Genomic DNA, 20,609 nt, shown 5'->3' on the forward strand with positions numbered 1-20,609 from the left:
TTTTTTAAAAAAAAATGCTTTTTTCTTACCATTACTGTACTTTAGTTAACAAACTGGTAACCCGTTGAAAAGTGTATTAAATGCACCTTTGCGTTTTATTTGGTAATTTTTTCTATGTTAAGTTGTTACATAATGTTTTATGTGACCTCCATAGATAAAAGATGCCTACTATAGCAGAATGATGAGTATCTTTACCCCATGGGTATAGATGAAGAAAAGTTGTATTTTTGACTGCTAACACATGTAGAAATTATTTTGTCTTGGTGGCTAGAATTTCTGATTGCTCTCTAGCTTTAGGGACCTAGGCTGGTCCACATAATTAAACCATATAATCATGAAGTAATAAGCACAAATCTTCCTTTTGCCTTTCAGTAGAGTGAGATTTTTGTTCCTTTCAGTCGTGTGTCTCACTGATAACTTTGTGCCCAGTGACTTAAAAGTGTGGAGGTGGTAGCAAAAGGGAAAGATTTCTTGCTCTTATAGCTTGAGATGAGATGTTTTCTATTTGAATTGATTCACAGGACTCTTTTTTTTTTTTTTTTTTTTAAGGAATCTGTTGATGCAGAAGGCCCCGTGGTAGAAAAAATTATGAGCAGTCGTTCAGTAAAAAAGCAGGTGAGTGCCATTTGGAACGATTAAAATCTGTGAGGTGTATGCAACTCTTACAGGATTGTTGGCTTTGTAATTTTCTTTTAAAATTCTAATATTGTAAAATAAAACTTCTAGTAATAATTTTAATCCTGTCTAATTTGTTAACCCAATATGAATCTTTGGGATATTTGACCCCAAATGAAATTAAAATATATCAAGCAGTCAGTGCTTTATTACACCATTTAGAGTGAACTAGAAACTCAAAAGTCTCCAAATAAATGTATGGGACTTTCAAAGTTGTAGACTGCCTGTTTCATAAATATTATTCATAAAAATCAAAACATGAATTTACTTCTAATCTCTCTTAGGACGGTTTTCCCCCCTCTTTCATGTTAGGATGGAAATTCTGTCATTTTAGCAAGTAGGTGTTTTCTCATGTGTATTATAACATTTTCTCATATACAATTATTCATTTCTTTCTTGCCAGTGCAAAAGTGAAATACAGGTCTATTTTCAGTGTAATTTTAAAAAATAGTTTTGACTTAGTACTTCAGAGTTATTCAAAGTTTCTGTTGATCTGCAAAGGTGAGCTCTAAGTATCTGTCACTAGTCTGATTGCTTTGTCATTGAGGTACTCATATGCTCTTTAACAAAAAATGCCAGTGACACCGTGTTTTCTTTTACTGATGAAAATTCCCTGTTTTAGCCACCTCCCTTCTTACAGCCCACTTTGAGAAGATGCTTTGCTTAGTTTGAATAATTACATAAACCTGCAGGTGCATTAGGTATTACAACATGCAATTTTTTGTGTCTCTAGGAAGTAGTCTGCTTTAGACATAGGTGTCTGTGTCGCAGCTTCAGTCGTTATTGATTCCACACAGTTCTTTCTTTGTATTTGCTTTCAAGGAGGGTGGAACTACAACTTCATGTTTCAGCATGTAAAACAAACTTCAAAAAATTAAAAAATAAAATGTAAAGACATGGTCTAGCTATGAACTCCTGGGCTCAAACAATTCTCCTGCCTTGGTCCCCCAAAGTGCTGGAATTACAGGTGTGAGCCATAGTGCCTAAAGTTGTTTATTTTTAGTAAAATGTATACAAAGTATCTCCCAGTAAGAGAGTTGAGGAAGGGAGGATTTACAGGACTCAGTGAGAGTCCTATAATAAAGTGCGATCCCAGGCTTATCAAATAGGAAACCATTACCATTCAAATACTGCTATTGAGTGATCCTTGAACATGTTATTGCACCAGCAGGTAAACTTCTCTTTACTTTCATGTTAATACTGTGTGCTTTGCTATCGTGTGATTCAAGGTATGAATTTTTATCGAAATATGTATCTCTAGTTTGTAAGAAAACAAGAGCAATATGTCAGGGTGTTTTCCAGTTGAGTATAGGGGATACGGTGTATGGAGTGACTGGCTATCTTGGTGACTTTTTGAATGTGAAGGTTTCCTGATGAATGAAATGATAAAATCTCAGCCAGATTTTCCACCTGCTCAAGTAGAAACAAGCACTATTTAACTCATTAGAAGGTTGCATTTTTGTCCTACTAATGACTCTAGAACTACTAATTTATGAATTGTAGATATATGGTAAAATTTAAATACTTGACATGCTTTGAAGAACAATCCCCTTCTCTGAATTGAAGTGACTTGTTTGAGTAAATAGCATGTCGTTTAGATGGGATATATTAATTTTCATTCAATTGATAGTGCTTCAGCAGGCATACTCAGCAGGTTTAGGGGTTGCAAATTATAATTAGCTCTATTATTCAGAGCTACTTACACTATACATTATGTAGAACACTGCTTTTTCTTTCTGTTTTGCCCACTTTAGGGTTTTTGTTTTCTTTTCCTCTTTAGCTACCCTTTAAAGATAGGTACCCATGGTTTAGGAGTAGATACTGTTAACCATTTACTGATGATTGGGTTTATCTTATCATAGGAGATTAAAAATCACTGTACAGGAGGGTGGACATTTGTTGAGTTGGTGAATTTGAAGCTGGAGAAAATTAATGGAAAAAATTATTCTGGAAGGGAGATATGCTTTGAGGTATGATTTAAAATAAAGAAGAGATGTGGAGCTCATGGAATTACTTGTCAGTTACTGGTATTTCTTAAAGGGCAATAAAAAAGCGTTAGAAAGTACTAAACATTAACAGGTGCTAACTTTTTAAACTGCTAATATTCTCGAAGTAGGTAGTTTAGTTATCACCTTTAATAACATTGGAAGAAAGTGTTGCGAATAGAAACAAAAGGAAATTTGAGATTTTTTGTGGATTTGATCTGTGCCTGCTGGTCTGTTTCTTATTACCATGAATAATTTAATAATTGGCTGTGAGAAGGTGTCTTTATCTCTGCCAGGCAGCACTGTAGAAACTGGCTATGAGCTCTGCATGGTGTTGACACAGAGTAGAGACTCCATGTTTTTCAAAGTCAGGTGACCTCATCACTATGGCCTGAGAAGCATCATGATCCATTATGATGGAGTTGTGCAAACATAAAACTCACTTGGCAGAGGCACCCTAATTCAGCACCTCATATTAAATAGGGGTAGCTCAAGCATTTATGTTGTTCTAAACCCAGGTTAATGTCTATGACACCTAGTTGCATGAGGTAGTTGGTGCCTATTTGAATTTTGAGGTAGATATATGAGTAGATACTTGGATTGTATAAAGGCTTATTATTTTGTTTTCCTTGTTTAGTCAGCCTGTAGCTATTTCTGCTTTGAGCCATTCATCTTTGGAGAATAATTCAAAGATTCTTTTCTTTTTGTATCAGAAGGCCAAAAGTAGTTTTAAAAGTGAATTGTGACTGTATTCCCTAAAATTCTTTATTTTTCTTTAAGTTAACTACAGGACGTATTTTCAGAGTGTGTGTTTTAATTCTTTAGTTGAGCCTCCTAGAGTGTAAAGAAGGCAAAACTCTTAATCTCATCCATTATTATGTCCTTGTTGTTTCCCTAAGTGAACTGTGATTTGGTGTCTCTAGTAAAGTAATACGGTAGATTGGGCCAGAAGTCAAAAGGGATTCATACCCATGCCTTATTGATAACTTTATTGAGGTGCTTTTTCATTCTTTTGTGTATTATTTAACAAAATTTTCTTTTTTTTTTTCTCTCTGTAGTTTAGTTTCTTGACTATGACTACTTAATTTAGTAGTAGGACGCATAGAAAAGGCCTAAGTTAGGCCTACACTGTGGGTGGCTATTTAGAATCCAAGTGGCTGGAGAACTCATTTATTGCCTTCTCAACATTTCTGGTTTGTTTGAACAGTGGGACAAGTATGGCTTAGTATGTTTGAAACTTTAAATTTCATATGAATAATAAGGATTTCCATAGACTAATTTTGGAACTAATGAAAAGGTGTATACATTTCTCAGAAAAATTCTGTTTAATTCATAATATTACTGGATTCTCAAATTTAATGGTAGCTGCTCAAGAAATAAATCTGAGTGTTGTGTGTATATGTGTGTGTATGTATGGGAATAGTGCTGTGACTTAGTTATTCGTTGCCTATGCCCATTGTAGAATGGCTTCTGAAAATGGGGCTTAAAGGTGAGAGGTTTTGGGGTGGAGGCTGTTGTAAGCTGTCATCAGAGGCTGGTCAAACTGCCTCCCATTTAGTAAATAATTGAAATGATGTTTCTGAGGGCTTATGAATTCACACACTTTTGTTAAATTGTTTTACTGTTCAGTAAAAGAAAAGAGGTCAGCATGATCATATTTATGTGAAAGAAACAGTGAAAAACAGCTCTATTTATAGTTTTAGGGGCAAGAAGGTGGTGATCCAATATGTATGGTCCGTTAAACAGAACAAAGTATTGTATTCTGAAACATCCTAAAGATAACAAGCCCTGGGACATTCTGTACCAGCTCCAGGTGCTGCTAAATGAAGTTTCAGAACCTAGTTGGTTCCTCCTAGGCAGCCCTAGACTCTCTTGTCAGGCATCTTCACAGCAGGTTCCCAGAGGAATAGCTATCATGACAAGAAAGTGGGTAGTAATGAGAGTTGGGGACAGATGGCTGTAAGAGTCAGAGCTTTCTGGGAACAGACTTGAGACAGAATAAAAACTGTCTTTACTGTTCAAGATTTGATCCTGTATGTTTTGGTGCCCACTTAGAATTATGGGATGATGAGACCATTTAGAATGAGAAGGAAAGGGACAGTATGAGAGAAAAGATCAGATAGAAGAATCAGGAGAAATAATAAGAGCATAGACATGATAAATCTTGTTTATGATTTATAACATATATCAGTTATATAAATGATACATGGTTTTGAAAATGCCTTCAAAATTGAAAAAATATAATTATTATCAGAAGGGCAAAAGCTCAGACCTTTGAGTTCCATTCTTGATTTGAATTTCATGGTAATGCTGTGTGAAGAATCAAAGGATCTAGTTTCATCCTTGCTTCTTGCTTCTCTTTTTCCCTGATCATCTACTATCTTTTTGTCTTTCTGCTGGAATGTCTGGTTCTCTATAAAGATAATATATCTTGAAATGGGAGGCCGGGTGCCGTGGCTCAAGCCTGTAATCCCAGCACTTTGGGAGGCCGAGGCGGGCGGATCAGGAGGTCAGATCAAGACCATCCTGGCAAACACGGTGAAACCTCGTCTCTATTAAAAATACAAAAAAAATTAGCAGGGCATGGTGGCGGGTCCTGTAGTCCCAGCTACTCGGGAGGCTGAGACAGGAGAATGGTGTGAACCTGGGAGGCGGAGCATGCAGTAAGCCAAGATTGCGCCACTGCACTCCACCCTGGGTAACAGAGAAGAGCAAGACTCCATCTCAAGGAAAAAAAAAAAAAAAGAAGAAAGAAAGAAAAAGAAAAAGAAATGGAAGTAGAATGGGGAAATATTAAGACTAGAGAAAAAAGTAGGGTGGATCTTGGATGGATTGCCACTTGAACTTGATAGTATTTATTTACAAATTAATTCCATGTTCCATTTATGTTGCTGGTTCTTGAAGCCATCCAACAAACATTTATTTTTATTTTGGATAACTAAAAGTCTATGACATAGAAGGCATTCTGAATACATTAGTTTAAAATAATGCTTTATAGTTATCACCTTTCATAGATCCATTAGGGCACAACCAGATATTAATAGATATTGACCACTCCTGCATGTCCAGACTCCTTCTTGATGATTTCTAGACAGGCCAAAACTACTTAAAATATAGGTTTAGCTGGGTGCAGTGGCTCATGCCTGTAATCACATCACTTTGGGAGGCTGAGACAGAGGGATTGCTTGAGCCTAAGAGTTTGAGACCAGCCTGGGCAACATGGTGTAAAACCCAGCCTACAGAAAATACAAAATTAGCTGAGCATGGTGGTGTGTACCTGTAGTCTCAGCTACCTGGGGAGGTGGCAGGGAGGCGCAGGGGTTGCTGAGGCAGGAGGGTTTCTTGAGCCTGGGAGGTTGAGGTTGCAGTGAGCCATGTTTGCACCACTTCACTCAAGCCTGGGTAACAAAGCAAATCCTATCTCAGAAAAGAAAGAAAAAAAATTAGGTTTAACTGTTATAAGTGAGAGTTTCAAAGAAAAGTTTAAGTTCACAATCTTTGAAAATAGTTTGAAGGTTAGAGATTGAGGGGACTAGTACCTTTGAACAGATCTGTGCCCGTCTGTTATCCAGTAGAAGCCTTTGCTCTTTCGTTTGTTCTTTGCCATGTTCCTACTTGCCTTGATTTTCTTCGAAGCATTTTGGAGGTGGCTGAACAGCCATACATGACCCTCAAGGCAGGCTTGGGGTCTCTTGTAAGAGTATAAAAGCAATCCCCAAACATCTGTAAGTGGTGTTTATATTTTAGATCCCTGATTTATCTGATCAAATGTTCCAGAAGGAAATTACATATTATGACTTGCTTAAGAGCCTAAAACCAAAAGGGGAATAAAAAGAGATGCCTAAAATATCATCTGAACATTAACTTCTGCATACACTACAGCAGGTAGGATCAAGGGAGATATTATAGATAATCTTACTACTGAAAACTCTTGATTTGGCTGACATGTATCACAATTTTAACCTTACCTAAATGTAGTATTTGGAGTGTTAATTTTATTTGGCTGCTATGTGTGTGAGACATCTTGTCTGAGAGATTTTAATTGTACCATTGAGTGAAACTATGAATAGTGATGCACTGAAATTATAGCATAAGAACAAGGTTTAGTTTTATATGGTTTCTTGTTTAGAGTTATTAAGTATATGGAGAAATAAATGTCTTTTAAATATTTTAAAACATTACAAAACCCACAATGTAAAGTTGCCATGAGGCAGCCAAAAATAATACATATGGCATTCAGGAGAGCAGTTGCTAATTGGCTGCTGCCTGAGAAAATGGTACACTTGGCGTCTACTTAACACTGTGGGTTTGGCAGAAAGCCAAATTTGGGGTCAGGTTGTTGTGAATGAAGCTGCATGTGGTTAGGGAGGAGTTAAAGTGATTCATGTCTTAGAAGCTCTTGCACGTCGGGCAGAGGTGCGTGCATGGGCCTGAGCGTGGCAGTCTCCGTGGCCCTGGCCGCCTCCCAGCTCACAGCGTGCTCATCTTACATGAAGGGCCTGTGCTGCTCTTCTCAGTCCTGTTTTGTGCTCATATGGGAGTAAATCATTACTTTTAAAATATTGTAGTAGATGGTTTTAAGTATGTGCCTGAAATTTTCTTTTGTTGCAGAAGGAATCTGGAGAGGAGGTAGAAATTGAGGAATTCTATGTGAAATACAAAAACTTGTAAGTAAATTGTGATTTTGTTTTTATTGGGGGGCTATATTTTCCAAGTAGTAAGCAACCATTTTTTTTTTTTTTTAAGTTGGTGAATTAAGAAACTTTGGTATGATTTCTTTAGTCATCATGGCCTGGGATGCCATTTTTTAACTAACTTTTGTATGTTTGATATTTTGTGAATTTTTCTGGAAAATGTGTAATTGGTGTAAAAGTTGACTAACTTCCGTATATAATCAATAAGTATTTTTTTAGAGAGGATAAAAACTTCTACAATAATACAAAAATGAATAAAGCAGTACTTCCCTGTCCTCTGATCATGAATTCTACCCTGTGGGGCTACACTTCGTCCCTTCACCTGTGCATAGGGTGCAAGGCCCTAGACACAAGAACTCTCCTGTGGAATGAAAGTTCTAGAGAACCATGGCATCACTCAGGTTCTAAAATGCAGTGAGCTAGAGGTTTATCTATTTTTGTTTGTTTTTGATACTTATTTAGTAGATTTGAATTCATAACTAAAAATCTGAATTGAAAAACACAGTGAGTTGTTGTCCTTGTAGATTCTGTTGTAAGCAGTACACCTGGCCCAGACAGACATTGCGATGAGGTAGGGTGTTTTCAGAGTCAGTAATCATTCTGCTGAAGAAGACTGAGGCCATTTTGTAACCTAAATAACAATCACAGAACAAGGACAAAATGTTCATTGATAATGTAAACATTAAATTTATTTTTTTACCCCTTTTAAGACAAGGACTAAACCACCATATTAATACATTCTTAGGGCTTTAAAGAGAGGCTTTTGTGAGTTGCTGTGAAAACAGCCTCAGAAAATTTACCCCACCCTAGAAAATGAAAGCATCAGGTGCCATGGGTTTTCTATCATTCTCTCTTGTTGTAGTTGGCACTGTTAATAGATTGATGCGCTTCTGAAGAAGTTGTGAGTAAAACCTTTTATCAAGTAAAAAGATAAAGAAATCTCTATCAGTTTTTTCATGAGAGTTCAATGAAATACAGTCTGACAATTTTAAAAATGCTCGGAAAATGTTAACTGTCGTCATTCTTTTGTCCTCAGAGCATGTCAGTTTACACATGTGGAAATTATGCCTACAACACGATTTCCTATGGTAAGGAGGAGGTAAACTAAGTAAACCAAAGGGAGAGAGTTCCCTTGTAGATTTACCAAATTGAAACAAGAGCATAGGAGTTCAAATATCAATCACCAAAATAATGGTACTACCAGAGAGACCTCCAGATCAGTGTGTGACAGTGAGGCCTGAGCTGCCTCCTTCCAGTTAGCCTGTTAGTGACCCCAGAGATGGGCTCCGAGTTCCTGACCAGGTGGCACTGCCAGACCAGGAGACTCTAGCCCTTCTCAAAAGTCATTTGAGATGAGGTAAAGGGAGTTTTGGAAATAAAAAAAAATAGCTTTTCTGACTGTTGTTATTGAGAGCTAAGAGAAGATTTCCATAAAACTACGAGTTTTTGTTAGCCTTATATTTGTACACAATTTCACATTTATAGAAAAATTGTAAAAATAGTACAAAGAATTTCTGTTTTTCTTTTTGTAGTTAATGTGTGTCTTCTGGAAAGGTACTTTAAGACTTAAATATGGTAATGGTTGCGAAGGGATGATTTACTAATTCCATCATTTCTTCTACATTGATTGGTTGGGTTTTACTGTAGGGAAGAGCTTTACCCTCTTGTCCATTTGTTAATTTATAGCTGAGTGGACTTGTGGCTTCTCATTTTATTCAAGGGATTATAACCCTTTACTGTTGTAGTATTTACTTTGCCCACATTATACCAGATTTGGCCAGTGGGAGCCCCTTCAGACTGGCTCTTCTGTCCTTTTGCCTTGTCTTCATTTTTCTTTGAACACTTTCTTGCTTTCTGGCACCAGAGGATGTTCCAGGCTTGTCTCGTAACTTCCCTGTTTTAGTTATGGAATCAGTTACTTCTCCAAGAAGGCTTGGTTGTTTTCAGTGAATGGGGGGCACTGAGAAACCAAGATTTGGGCTTTAGGTGTTCCTTGTTGCTGAGGAATTGTTGCTTCTAGTGCCTCTCAGTGGATGGGACTGGGAGAGTGTACACGTGTGTGTGTGTGTATGTATGTCTGTGTGTGTGTATATATACATACATATATCGAGTTACACACACACTTATCTGTTTATCATATACACACACATATTTACCTACCTCTCCAACACAACAGCAAAAACAATGCCTATATATTGATACTTACAGTACTATTTCAGCAGCTCAGAGTTTGTTCTCTCCTTTCCCCTTTAATATTAGTAATTCCCTTCTTCAACCAGAGTAAACCTGGCTCTTTTATTTTTTATATTTGCTTTTTTGTCAGTCCTAACATATATAGGAAGTGATTTCAGAATTACTAGTCCATATTTCTGTGAAAAAGAAGCCTATATTTGCTTAGTTTTTTGTCTTTAGTTTGAGGGCATAGGGACTAAAACTTTATCCAAAATTTCCTTAGGTTGGTTATTCTCTTTTCCTACCCCACCAGTGTGGTTTGTTACTTATTTCAGGCGTGCCCAGTCCCCAGGTCGTGGATCAGTACTGGTCAGTGTCCTGTTAGGAACCTGGCCGTACAGCAGGAGGTGAGCGGCAGGTGACTAACCATTATCACCTGAGCTCTGCCTTTTGTCAGATCAGCACAGCATTAGATTCTCATAGGAACGTGAACCCTATTGTGAACTGTGCATGCGAGGGATCTAGGTTTTCCATGAAACTGGTCCCTAGTGCCAAAAAGGTTGGGGCCTCATGATTTATTTGATACACAGTGTGTTTCCTTAGTTTTGGTTTGTATTTGTATTCCATTTTAGCCCCTGCTTGTTGATTTTTATTGTTTTTCAAGTTTGTGAAATATTAATATGTTACAAAAGTTAGAACTATACAAAAAAGAAGTGTAGTCCTCCCTTCCTTTCCACCCCATTCCTGCTTGCTTCCTTACTAATCCCAGGTTTATCCTTTCTGTAAAATTTGGCCTGAGCATGCAGGTATGATTTCCTCTTCTTTCTTACAAAAAAAGAAATTGGTGTACTGTTAGTATAGTTTTGTGCTTTGCTTTTTTTCACATCACATTCTGGAAATCACTCTACCTCAGTTCATAGGGGTCCTCCTCATTCTTTGTTTCAGCTGTATAGTATTCCATTGCATGACTGTGCCATAACCATTCAACCAACCTCCTGTGTATGTGGGTGTGTAAGTGGCTTCTGATGTTTTCCAATTACAGATAATGCTACAATATATATTCTCATACATATCTCTCTATTTTCAAGTTGTTGGAGGCATGGCTTCCAGGTGAATTCCCAGAAGGGGGTTTGCTAGATACAAAAGGCAAACGTGTGTATTTTTGAGAGATACTGCCAAATTCCCTTCCTTCAGGTTGTATGAATTTGTGTTCCTGTCAGAAATGTATGCGAATACCTATTTCCCCACAATCTTTCTAATATAGTGTGCTGTTTTACTTTTTAATTTTTGTAAGAAATTGTATTTCAGTTGAGGTTTTAATTAGCATTTTCTCTTACTGTGAATAAGAACACCTTTTCATAAGTTTAATGGTCGCTTTTTACATCTTGCTTTGTCAGTTGTCTGTGTCTTTTGCTCATTTTCTGTCATGCTCTTAACTTTTAAGAGCTCTTTATATATAAGGGATATTAGTTCTTTATCTGGGTTGCAGCTATCTTTTCTCGGTTTCAATTGTCTTTTGACTTTATGGTGCTTATTGCATTGTCCATTAAAATTTTTTGTACAGTCAGATTTATTAGTTTTTTCTTTTATTGTTTCTAGCTTTTGTGTCATAGCTAGAAAGCCTTTCCCTATATCCAGATTACAGAGGAATTTGTCCATGCTTTCCTTGTGGTTTCATTTTATCTATTTAGGTGCCTGATCCATTTGGTGTTTATTCTTGTGTATTGTGTAAGTCATGGCTCTAAATTAATTTTTTTCAATTGTTATTCTAGCACCATTATTAAAGAGTCAATTTTTGGCCAGGCACAGTGGCTCATGCCTGTAATCCCAGCACTTTGGGAGGCCAAGGTGGGCTGATCATGAGGTCGGGAGCTTTAGACCAGCCTGGCCAACATAGTGAAACCCATCTCTACTAAAAATACAAAAAATTAGCCGAGCATGGTGGCAGGCACCTGTAATCCCAGCTACTCGGGAGACTGAGGCAGGAGAGTCGCTTGAACCTGGGAGGCAGAGGTTGCAGTGAGCCAAGATTGCACCACTGCACTCCAGCTGGGCGACAGTGTGAGACTCCATCTCAAAAAAAAAGAAAGAAAAAAAAAAAGAGTCCATTTTTGACTCAAGTGATTTGAGATCCAAACTTTATTATGTCCTAAAGTTTTATTTATTTTATTTATTTTTTAATTTATCTATACTTTATGCCTTTGAACTGCTTGTCTATTTATAAGCCAATACCTCACTGTTTACTTAGGGAGTCTTTAGAGTGTGTTTTAGTATCTGGTAGATCTATTTCCCTAGTAGCTTTTCTCTTTTAATGTTTTCCTGGATATTCTTGCATGTTTATTTTTATATATAAAATTTAGTATTGTTTAGCCCCATATAAATGCCTGTTTGCATTTTATTTATTTACATTGTGTTAAATTTACAACTGTATGATGTATGATGTTGAGTTACACAGTGTGAAAATGATGTCTTTTCAGTGGTCCAGTTCTACTTTTGTGTCTTATAAGAGTTTTAAATATTTTCTTATACAAATTTTACACATTTTTAATTAAATTTATTGCTAAGTATTTTATCTTTGTTGGTATTGTGAAAGAGGTTTTCTCTAACATATCTCCTTATTGGTAATTGTTGTTGTGAATGAAGACAATTTGTTGGCTTCTGTATGCTAATTTTATATTCTGCTACATTGCTGTATTATTTTATTATTTGAATTAGTTTTCTAATTGATTCTCTAGGGTTTTCCAGGTACCTGATCATATAATCTGCAAACAGAGATAGCTTTACTTATTATTTTCTAATTATTATGTCTCTTATTGTTTTGACTTGTCAGTGACATTGGCTAATAACCTCAAATACAATATTGAATAATAGTGGAGATAGTAGGTATCCATGCTTTCTGATTTTTGTGGAAAACTGTGGTGTTTCTTCATTTAGTAAGATCTTGTTTTTAGAACTAAAATCTTCAAATATGTGTTAACAAAATACCTATCAATTCCTGTCTTCCTAAGTTTTAAAAAATCCATTATGGGTGTTAAATTTCATCAAATGTTTTTTCCATGTCAATAGAAATAACTGTGTGATTTTTCTCCTTAGATATATTAATATTGTGTATTTTTAGTGAATTTCCTAATATTGAACCAACCTTGCATTCCTGAAATAACTACTTGGTCATGACGTATTATTTTCTTAATGTGATGCGGAGTCGTGTTTGTTAATATTTTACTTATATTTATTTATAAATATAAATATTTATAAGTATTATAAATATAAATATTTACTACTTTGCACTGATACGGGTAAGGGATATGTGCTTTTTTTTTTTTTTTAAACTGTCAAGATTAGGTGTAAATGTATACCTGTTTCATAGTCATTACATTTTATTTTTAAATGAAATTTTGTTTTCCAAAGTGACCATAAACTTTATTATCTGTAGGGCCTAGTTCAGATTATTTCTTATTAGCTTCATAATATTTTTCTTACATTTACTTCTTCATAACTTTTAAAAAAAATGTAGTTCTAGTTCAGTTAGAACTTTCTCTTGCCTTAATCTATTAAGACAAAGCAGTCTATTTTTGACCCTTTATTCTTCCTTCCTCTTCTTCCTGACTAAGCCTCCAGAGTGGGTTATCATCAGGGTCTAGAAAGCAGAGTCCCACTAAAAGTTTCATCCCAGTTTATAGCAGATAAAGCAGGGCTGGAGCCACTTGCATATATGCCTGTGTCCGGTTCAAGGCTACACAGATGGTGCTTTGAAGGCTTTTGCACCTCAGCCAAGACAAGAATACTGACTGACTGCACTTGTGCCTTTTTCTGTCAAATAATTTGGAGACTAGAGCAGATTATTTTTATAATATGTGTTTCTTTTTGTGTATGTGTGGCAGGGGGAACAGGGTCTCCCTCTGTCGCCCAGGCTTGAATGCAGTGGCATGATCTCAGCTCACTGCAACCTCCACCTCTGGGGTTCAAGCAATTTCCCTGCCTCAGCCTCCTGAGTCGCTGGGATTACAGGCACATGCCACCACGGCCTAGCTGATTTTTGTATTTTTTAATAGAGTTGGGGTTTCACCATATTGGTCAGGCTGGTCTCGAACTCCTGGCCTCAGGTGATCTGCCTGCCTCATATAATATGTGTTTCTGATTATGACAGTATTGCATATTATTTATTGGAAATTTGGAAACTACAAGTTGAAAGCAGAAAATAAAATACTTGCAGTCCTAGTACCCAGAAATAATCAATACAGGTTGAGTATCCCTTATCTGGAATGGTTGAGGTCAGAAGTGTTTTGAATTTTTGATTTTTTCAAATTTGGAATATTTGCATTATACTTTAGTAGTTAAACATCCCAAATCTGAAATCCAAAATGCTCCATTGAGCATTTCCTTCAAGTATCATGTTGGTGCTCAAAAAGTTTCGAGTTTTAGAGCATTTTGAATTTTGGATTTTCACATTTGGGATGGTCAACCTGTATTAGCATTTTGATACAATTTTATCTAGTATATTTTCTGTGTGTGTATATAGCATTTATATCAATTCATAGCTATATAACTCATATGTATTTAAAATCCTATTCTCCCTCAATTATAGAAGGACTAAATGAGTCCTATCTTTGAAAATCGTATTAGACATGGATATCGGTTATGTGTTACTTAATATCATAAGCATTTCCTTTATCATGAATCATTTTTGAAAAATTTGTAATGGTTGTATAATTTTTTTTTTACTTGTTTTAAACTTCTGACTTCTGTGAACTAAAGCACAATTTCTAAGAGTACTAGTATGTTGATTCTGAAAGAGATATATATATTCAAGCATATAATTTCTTTTTAATGTCATAACCAGAAAGAGAAATAAGAGGTTGTCAAGGCTATTTGAAGGGCAGGGAGAGGGTGATGGGACAAAATAATATTGAAGAACTAAACAAAAGTGTGTCAGAGTTGCCATAAAACATTAACTGTGTACCTGCGAGTGTTGGAGAAGAAAAGGGAAGTATAAATGTATTCCAGTTCAGGTGAGGGAAGACACCATACATGCTCAGAGCAGGGGGTGGCGAGGCCGGGGGTGGGGGTTGCCTCGTGCAGGTACAGATGATAGCAAGTGAAACATTCACAGGGGACCAAGGGATATCATTGCAGAACACCTGGAGGAACACAGCCTGGGAGACCAGCAACTGATAAAGAGCTGGTTAGGGGCATGGCCCAGTGTTCCAGGAGCAAACAGTGGTTCTTGCCTCCTAGATTGTTCTAGAAGGACCAGGTTAGGTTTCCCTTTGGGTCCAGTAGGGTAGGCCTTGGATGACTCTAGGGTACCCTACACCTCTTAACTCCAAAGAAACTGCTGTTTTAAATTTGAATTATTTTAACTTGATAAAAACCTATTTCTCAATGGTAGGAGATTCAAAGTATAAATTCAGAATTAAGGCCACCCTGTAGTGCTAATTTTATGTTGAAGTGTAACCCAGTCACTTATGGAAATAGATTGTTATTAGGCCATTCTCTCTCTGTCTCTTGTGTCTGTCTGTCTCTCTCTCTCTGTCTCTGTCACTGTCTCTCTCCATTGGTAGCTGGTAAGAGAGCTGGAGGCTTAGGACAGAAGGCAAATTTTAGGCACTAATATTGAGTTTCTCTTCTTATTCTAAACATTATTGGGTATATTAAATGTTGCTCAGCAGCCTTAATGAGTAATTAAGCAGGTTATTTTAATTATCTGTTTAGTTGACTTTTTTGAATAAGACATAATAACGGATTAATTATATTCTACATATTTCAAGGATATTATTTTGTTCTTTCAGCTCTTATCTTCATTGTCAGTGGGCATCCGTAGAAGACCTGGAAAAAGATAAGAGAATTCAGCAAAAAATTAAACGATTTAAGGCAAAGCAGGGCCAGAACAAGTTCCTTTCAGAGGTACGAAATACCTGCTTACTTTTCCAAAGTATTTACTTTGTTAAAATGTTCTAAATTTAAAATTTTAGTTCCGTGAATTAAGAAAAAATAGTTAGTCTCATTTGGTGCTGTTACTTGCATATTGGTAACTGGTTCTTGCTAACAAATTTGTAAACAGGAAATTTCTCATTCTTCCTGTTGCTTAGGCTAGAAGATATGGGTCCTTATGATATTATGTGGAAATAGTGGTGATGGTATGATAAAAATCTTGTAATGAAAGTACAGTTAGTAGGCGATGAAATTAAGTGGACAGAAGTTCTATTGAGATTTAGCAGGTTAAGAACTCTATGGTAAATGTTAAGTACAAGTTCTAAGATACAAAAGCTTAACTTGTGTTGGGGAAAGTATGTGGCAAATTTATTTTGTTCATGTCAATGCCTAATCACAGAGAGTTCACTAAACTCATTTTCGCAAATGCTGTGTTGTAGCATAGAAACTGGTAATAATATCTTTGCCTGTGTCCCTTTATCCCAGGTATCAGTCTGGAAATACAGCAATAGTACGTCAGGGAAGAACATCTGCATTTACTAGAAGTGCCAGTTCTGCCCTCTGCCTCCGCAGTGTAGTCAGTTACATTTTTTTAAAAGTGCTTTCACAAGCTGCTTACTAGGGTCTCTGGACTTTTGATCGTCAATTTGGTTTCACTTAACAGCCTCAAGTAGATAAAAGAAAAACCCTAACATTGAAAGATAAGACTTGCTGATTTATTAGTTCCTCTTTTCATAAAAGAGTTGACAGAATGTAGACTTTATGTAAAGAAGCATACAATTTGATGCAAAATAGTATCTAACAACCTGCTTTGCACTGCCACCCCTTTTTGGAGATGAAGGAAAGTGGGACAGAAGAACACTTAGTACTTTTATGTCATAAAATCCTTATACTATCAGGTAACAAGTCTGTGTTCTTTTGGGTTTTGATTTCCATGATCCCAACTGGCCTATGGTAAAGTCTGCGTTCGATGGGAGATCATGTGGTTGTTCTTTTACTGGACACATGTCTGCATCACTACCCCTGGCACTCTGAGTGTGCAGCATTTTTGGCAGTGCAGTGGTTTGGACTGAGTGGAATGGGGTTACTCGAATGTGACTCAATTCATAGATCTTGGAGAATATTAAGATTCTTCAAAGAACTTGGAGGAAAATTCTTTTTTTTTTTTTTTTTTTTGAGACAGAGTCTGGCTCTGTCGCCCAGGCTGGAGTGCAGTGGCCGGATCTCAGCTCACTGCAAGCTCCGCCTTCCGGGTTCACGCCATTCTCCGGCCTCAGCCTCCCGAGTAGCTGGGACTACAGGCACCCGCCACCTCGCCCGGCTAGTTTTTTGTATTTCTTAATAGAGATGGGGTTTCACCGTGTTAGCCAGGATGGTCTCGATCTCCTGACCTCGTGATCCGCCCATCTCGGCCTCCCAAAGTGCTGGGATTACAGGCTTGAGCCACCGTGCCCGGCCAGGAAAATTCTTTTGAAGAAAGAATCTTAATATTTGATTTTGAGAACAATGCTATGAGGTTCTATTTTTCATGCCCTTCTTAAGAAATCAGAGTTGAATTTTTGGGACATTGGATGAGCTGAAATCATTAGCCTCCTTTTAGAAGGAGACACCATATGTTCTGCTGACCTTTTCTGTGGGCCAGGGAGAGGGAGACAGGCAGAAGCACAATGGTAGCTTTCCCCCCATCCCTAAATCCTGGTCCTGTTTATGAAGTTTATTTGTATTCTGTCTCCTGTAGTCACACAGTCTTTAGGAAATTGTGCCTAGCCCTAGCTATACATACCAAAGTTGAATGTACATTATTTACCTGGTAACTTGGCAGCTAGAAATCTTAGTTTCTGTCCTGAGTGAGAGTTAGCAGAGAAGGATGGCAATCCCCTTCCTCCCTCTCTTTTACGCATGAAAATGCACATGCCCCCATTTGTTTCATCCCATACATGATCATGGCTTCAAGTGTTCCATGGCTGTTCTGCTTTAAGATTTTCAGTTTCAGCTGCTTTTACTTCTTTGTTTCTACTTAGGCTGCCTTACAAGCCTGCTGCAACTAAAAATCTCTATTCAAAAACATCATTTAGACTGGAAATTTCATCACATGTGTGATGCTGCAGATTACTCACTTAAAGGGTAGAAATGTTTAGGAAAAGTTAAGGATTTTAATTCAGCACTGACTATGAAAGCTCGTGTTTAAGAACAAGTTTTCTTAGAGGGAATTTTTGCTATCAAAACGTGGTTTTGAGAAAGTTTAAGTGTTTCTGCTGTACATGGATAACATGTGTGTTTACCTAAGTCTAGAAGCTTTTGAAAAGCCAGTTTATTAATATACTAATACTTTATATTAATTGAACATTTCAATGGATTTTTTTTTCCTTACTAATCACCTCTGTATAAAAGCCTGAGGTAGTTGAGACATGTATTTGTGTTTCTGCTTTCTGTTTCATAATTCACAGTTCAAAGCTTCTCAAGTGGGTGTTTTAAGAGGGCCGAGTAGCCAGGGACAGTTTGTTGCTCTTGAGCAGATGATGACTGAACTGCTTATCTTTTCAACCTGCAATTCAAGGGATATGAATGGTGTCTAAGTGATTTCTAGTTTGCCTTTTGCAAAATTTTTTTTTTTTTTTTTTTTTTTTTTTTTTGAGACGGAGTCTTGCTTTGTCGCCCAGGCTGGAGTGCAGTGGCCGGATCTCAGCTCACTGCAAGCTCCGCCTCCCGGGTTCACGCCATTCTCCTGCCTCAGCCTCCCGAGTAGCTGGGACTACAGGCGTCCGCCACATCGCCCGGCTAGTTTTTTGTTATTTTTTAGTAGAGACGGGGTTTCACCATGTTAGCCAGGATGGTCTCGATCTCCTGACCTCGTGATCCACCCGTCTCGGCCTCCCAAAGTGCTGGGATTACAGGCTTGAGCCACCGCGCCTGGCCACAAAATATTTTAATGCAGTTATATTATTGATAAGTTAATTGAGAGGTACACATAATAAAATGTGTCTTTTGTTTTCTAACATCTGAAACTTGTCTGACCCTAACTTCTTTTGGGTATGGCTTACTCTATAACTTTTTTTTCTTTTCTTTTTTTTTTTTTTTTTTTTTTTGAGACAAAGTGTCGCTCTGTCACCCGGGCTGGAGTGCAGTGGTGCAATCTCGGCTCACTGCAACCTCCGCCTCCCAAGTTCAAGCAATTCTCCTGCCTCAGCCTCCCAAGTAGCTGGGATTACAGGCATCTGCCATGAAACCCAGCTAATTTTTTGTATTTTTAGTAGAGACGGGGTTTCACCACGTTGGCCAGGCTGGTCTTGAGCTCCTGACCTCGTCATCCGCCCGCCTTGGCCTCCCAAAGTCCTGAGATTACAGGCATGAGCCACCGCACCCAGCCTATAACTTTTTTTTTGAGCCAAATTCTAGTCTTTTATATGAGATGCCTTTGCAAGCAGCAATATTACTTTACTTTTGTAAGATTATTTAATATATTGGTTAAATAAGCCAATTATTTAGGCCTTATTTCTTTATCCTTAATACTTTTACCTAAACACACTATATTCAGTGTAAATCATTAGAAAACTTAGATTAATGATAAGACTGTGATTCTAAATGAGGTACTAATATTGATTGACAAATACTACCAAACATTATAAACTCTGATCATGCTAAAATATGAAATTAGCTGGTTTCAGTGTATTTGGCTTTTGAATAACATTTTGTAAATGATGCTATAAGGCATCGGACAACTCCAGGAGTTATGAGATTCCAAGTAACACTTACTTTGCATGACTCTGATTCTTCATTGCAAACTGTAGTTTCAGGAATGCTAAATGCATCGCATGCCATAAGCCTTTTGGATTGCTCATTAGTGAATTGTAATTTCACACTTCATTTAAAATATTCTTAAACATTCTCTCACAGTAAAAGGTTTCACACGGTAATTAAAAGACCCAGTTAACAAAGTCTGAGAAGTCTGATTTCCTCATGGGGAATGATTTTGCTAAATTGTAGCATTTCAATTAATATAATAGAATTTGGCAAATTTAAGTGTTGTATTGCTATGACCCAAAATATTATTGCTTGGTGAAAAGTGGAATAGTATTTCATCTTGGGAAATAAATAAACCTTTAACTCTTTTTTCCCCTTTGGTGTAGATTGAGGATGAGCTTTTTAATCCAGATTATGTGGAGGTTGACCGGATAATGGACTTTGCACGTAGCACAGATGACCGGGGAGAGGTAACAGGAGATCATTTGTATTACGAAGTGGTGATTCAGGCAGTCCATACATGTTTATAGAGAAGATGGTAGAATCCTAGACCTGGTCTTGGTCAGAGCCTTGGAGTATGACACACTTGGCCTAAATTTAACTGAAATTTAATGATTTATTATTAGTTTTATGACTTAATAAATAATAGTGCTAAATATGTTTTATGTTTAGTCTGAGAGCTTTTTAAAAAATTGATTTTCAATATGAAAGAAACACATTGACGTTTTGCACAATTCCACAATATGATAAAGAATTCAGTACATTTTGGTATAATTCTGTCATGTAGCACAAAGTATCCTTATATAATTGAGTGTCTCTTGTGGCAGAATGGAGTTTAAGGTTATTTAGAATTGGGCATCATTAGTGAAGTTGATGAATTCATTTAATGCAGTGCACAGAGGCTAATGGACGTTATTTCTCTTAAAAGATCCCAGTCTCAACACTCTCATTTTGCTTTGCAAAACTCTGTGAGATTATAAGGGATGTTTGATAGGGAAGTAAGAATGAAGACAAATGTAGTGACTTCTGAGTATTGTGTCTTGATAATGATGTGCCCACCCACCATGAGTTCTGTCTTTCCTGGCTTCTCCATGTAAATTGAATTTTATATATACAGTGTTTGGATCTTGCTTGTCTAGGAAGGGTCTGCAAAGAACTCCCATTTTCTTCCAAACTCTGTGTCATGACACTCTATGATGTTTCCAAGACCATATCTGTAACATGATCTTTATTTTTCTAGTTTTCCTTAGTTATACTTCAAAAAATTGTTTCATAGCATATTTACATTGCACAGCAAATATTTTTCACATTACGACCAGGTCAGCATACTTTGGTCCTGAAATGAAGGTCAACAAACCCAAGTGTTTTCTAGAGGAGAGACAAAGGAAATCCTGTTGATCTGCATTACCTG

General features: G+C 37.0%; 1 protein-coding gene across 1 annotated transcript in view; it reads left to right on the top strand.

Annotated features, from left to right (window-relative positions):
• The window catches only part of CHD7 (chromodomain helicase DNA binding protein 7), a 188,602-nt gene that overhangs the window by 121,771 nt on the left and 46,222 nt on the right, over positions 1-20,609 (top strand). The window contains exons 6-9 of the mRNA XM_025394664.1: positions 550-615; positions 7,272-7,327; positions 15,316-15,430; positions 19,585-19,668. Coding sequence (XP_025250449.1) covers positions 550-615; positions 7,272-7,327; positions 15,316-15,430; positions 19,585-19,668 — 321 coding nt within the window. The remainder of the gene's footprint in view (positions 1-549; positions 616-7,271; positions 7,328-15,315; positions 15,431-19,584; positions 19,669-20,609) is intronic.

The sequence above is a fragment of the Theropithecus gelada genome, chromosome 8 (genome assembly GCF_003255815.1).
Source record: "Theropithecus gelada isolate Dixy chromosome 8, Tgel_1.0, whole genome shotgun sequence".
Lineage (NCBI taxonomy): Eukaryota > Metazoa > Chordata > Mammalia > Primates > Cercopithecidae > Theropithecus > Theropithecus gelada.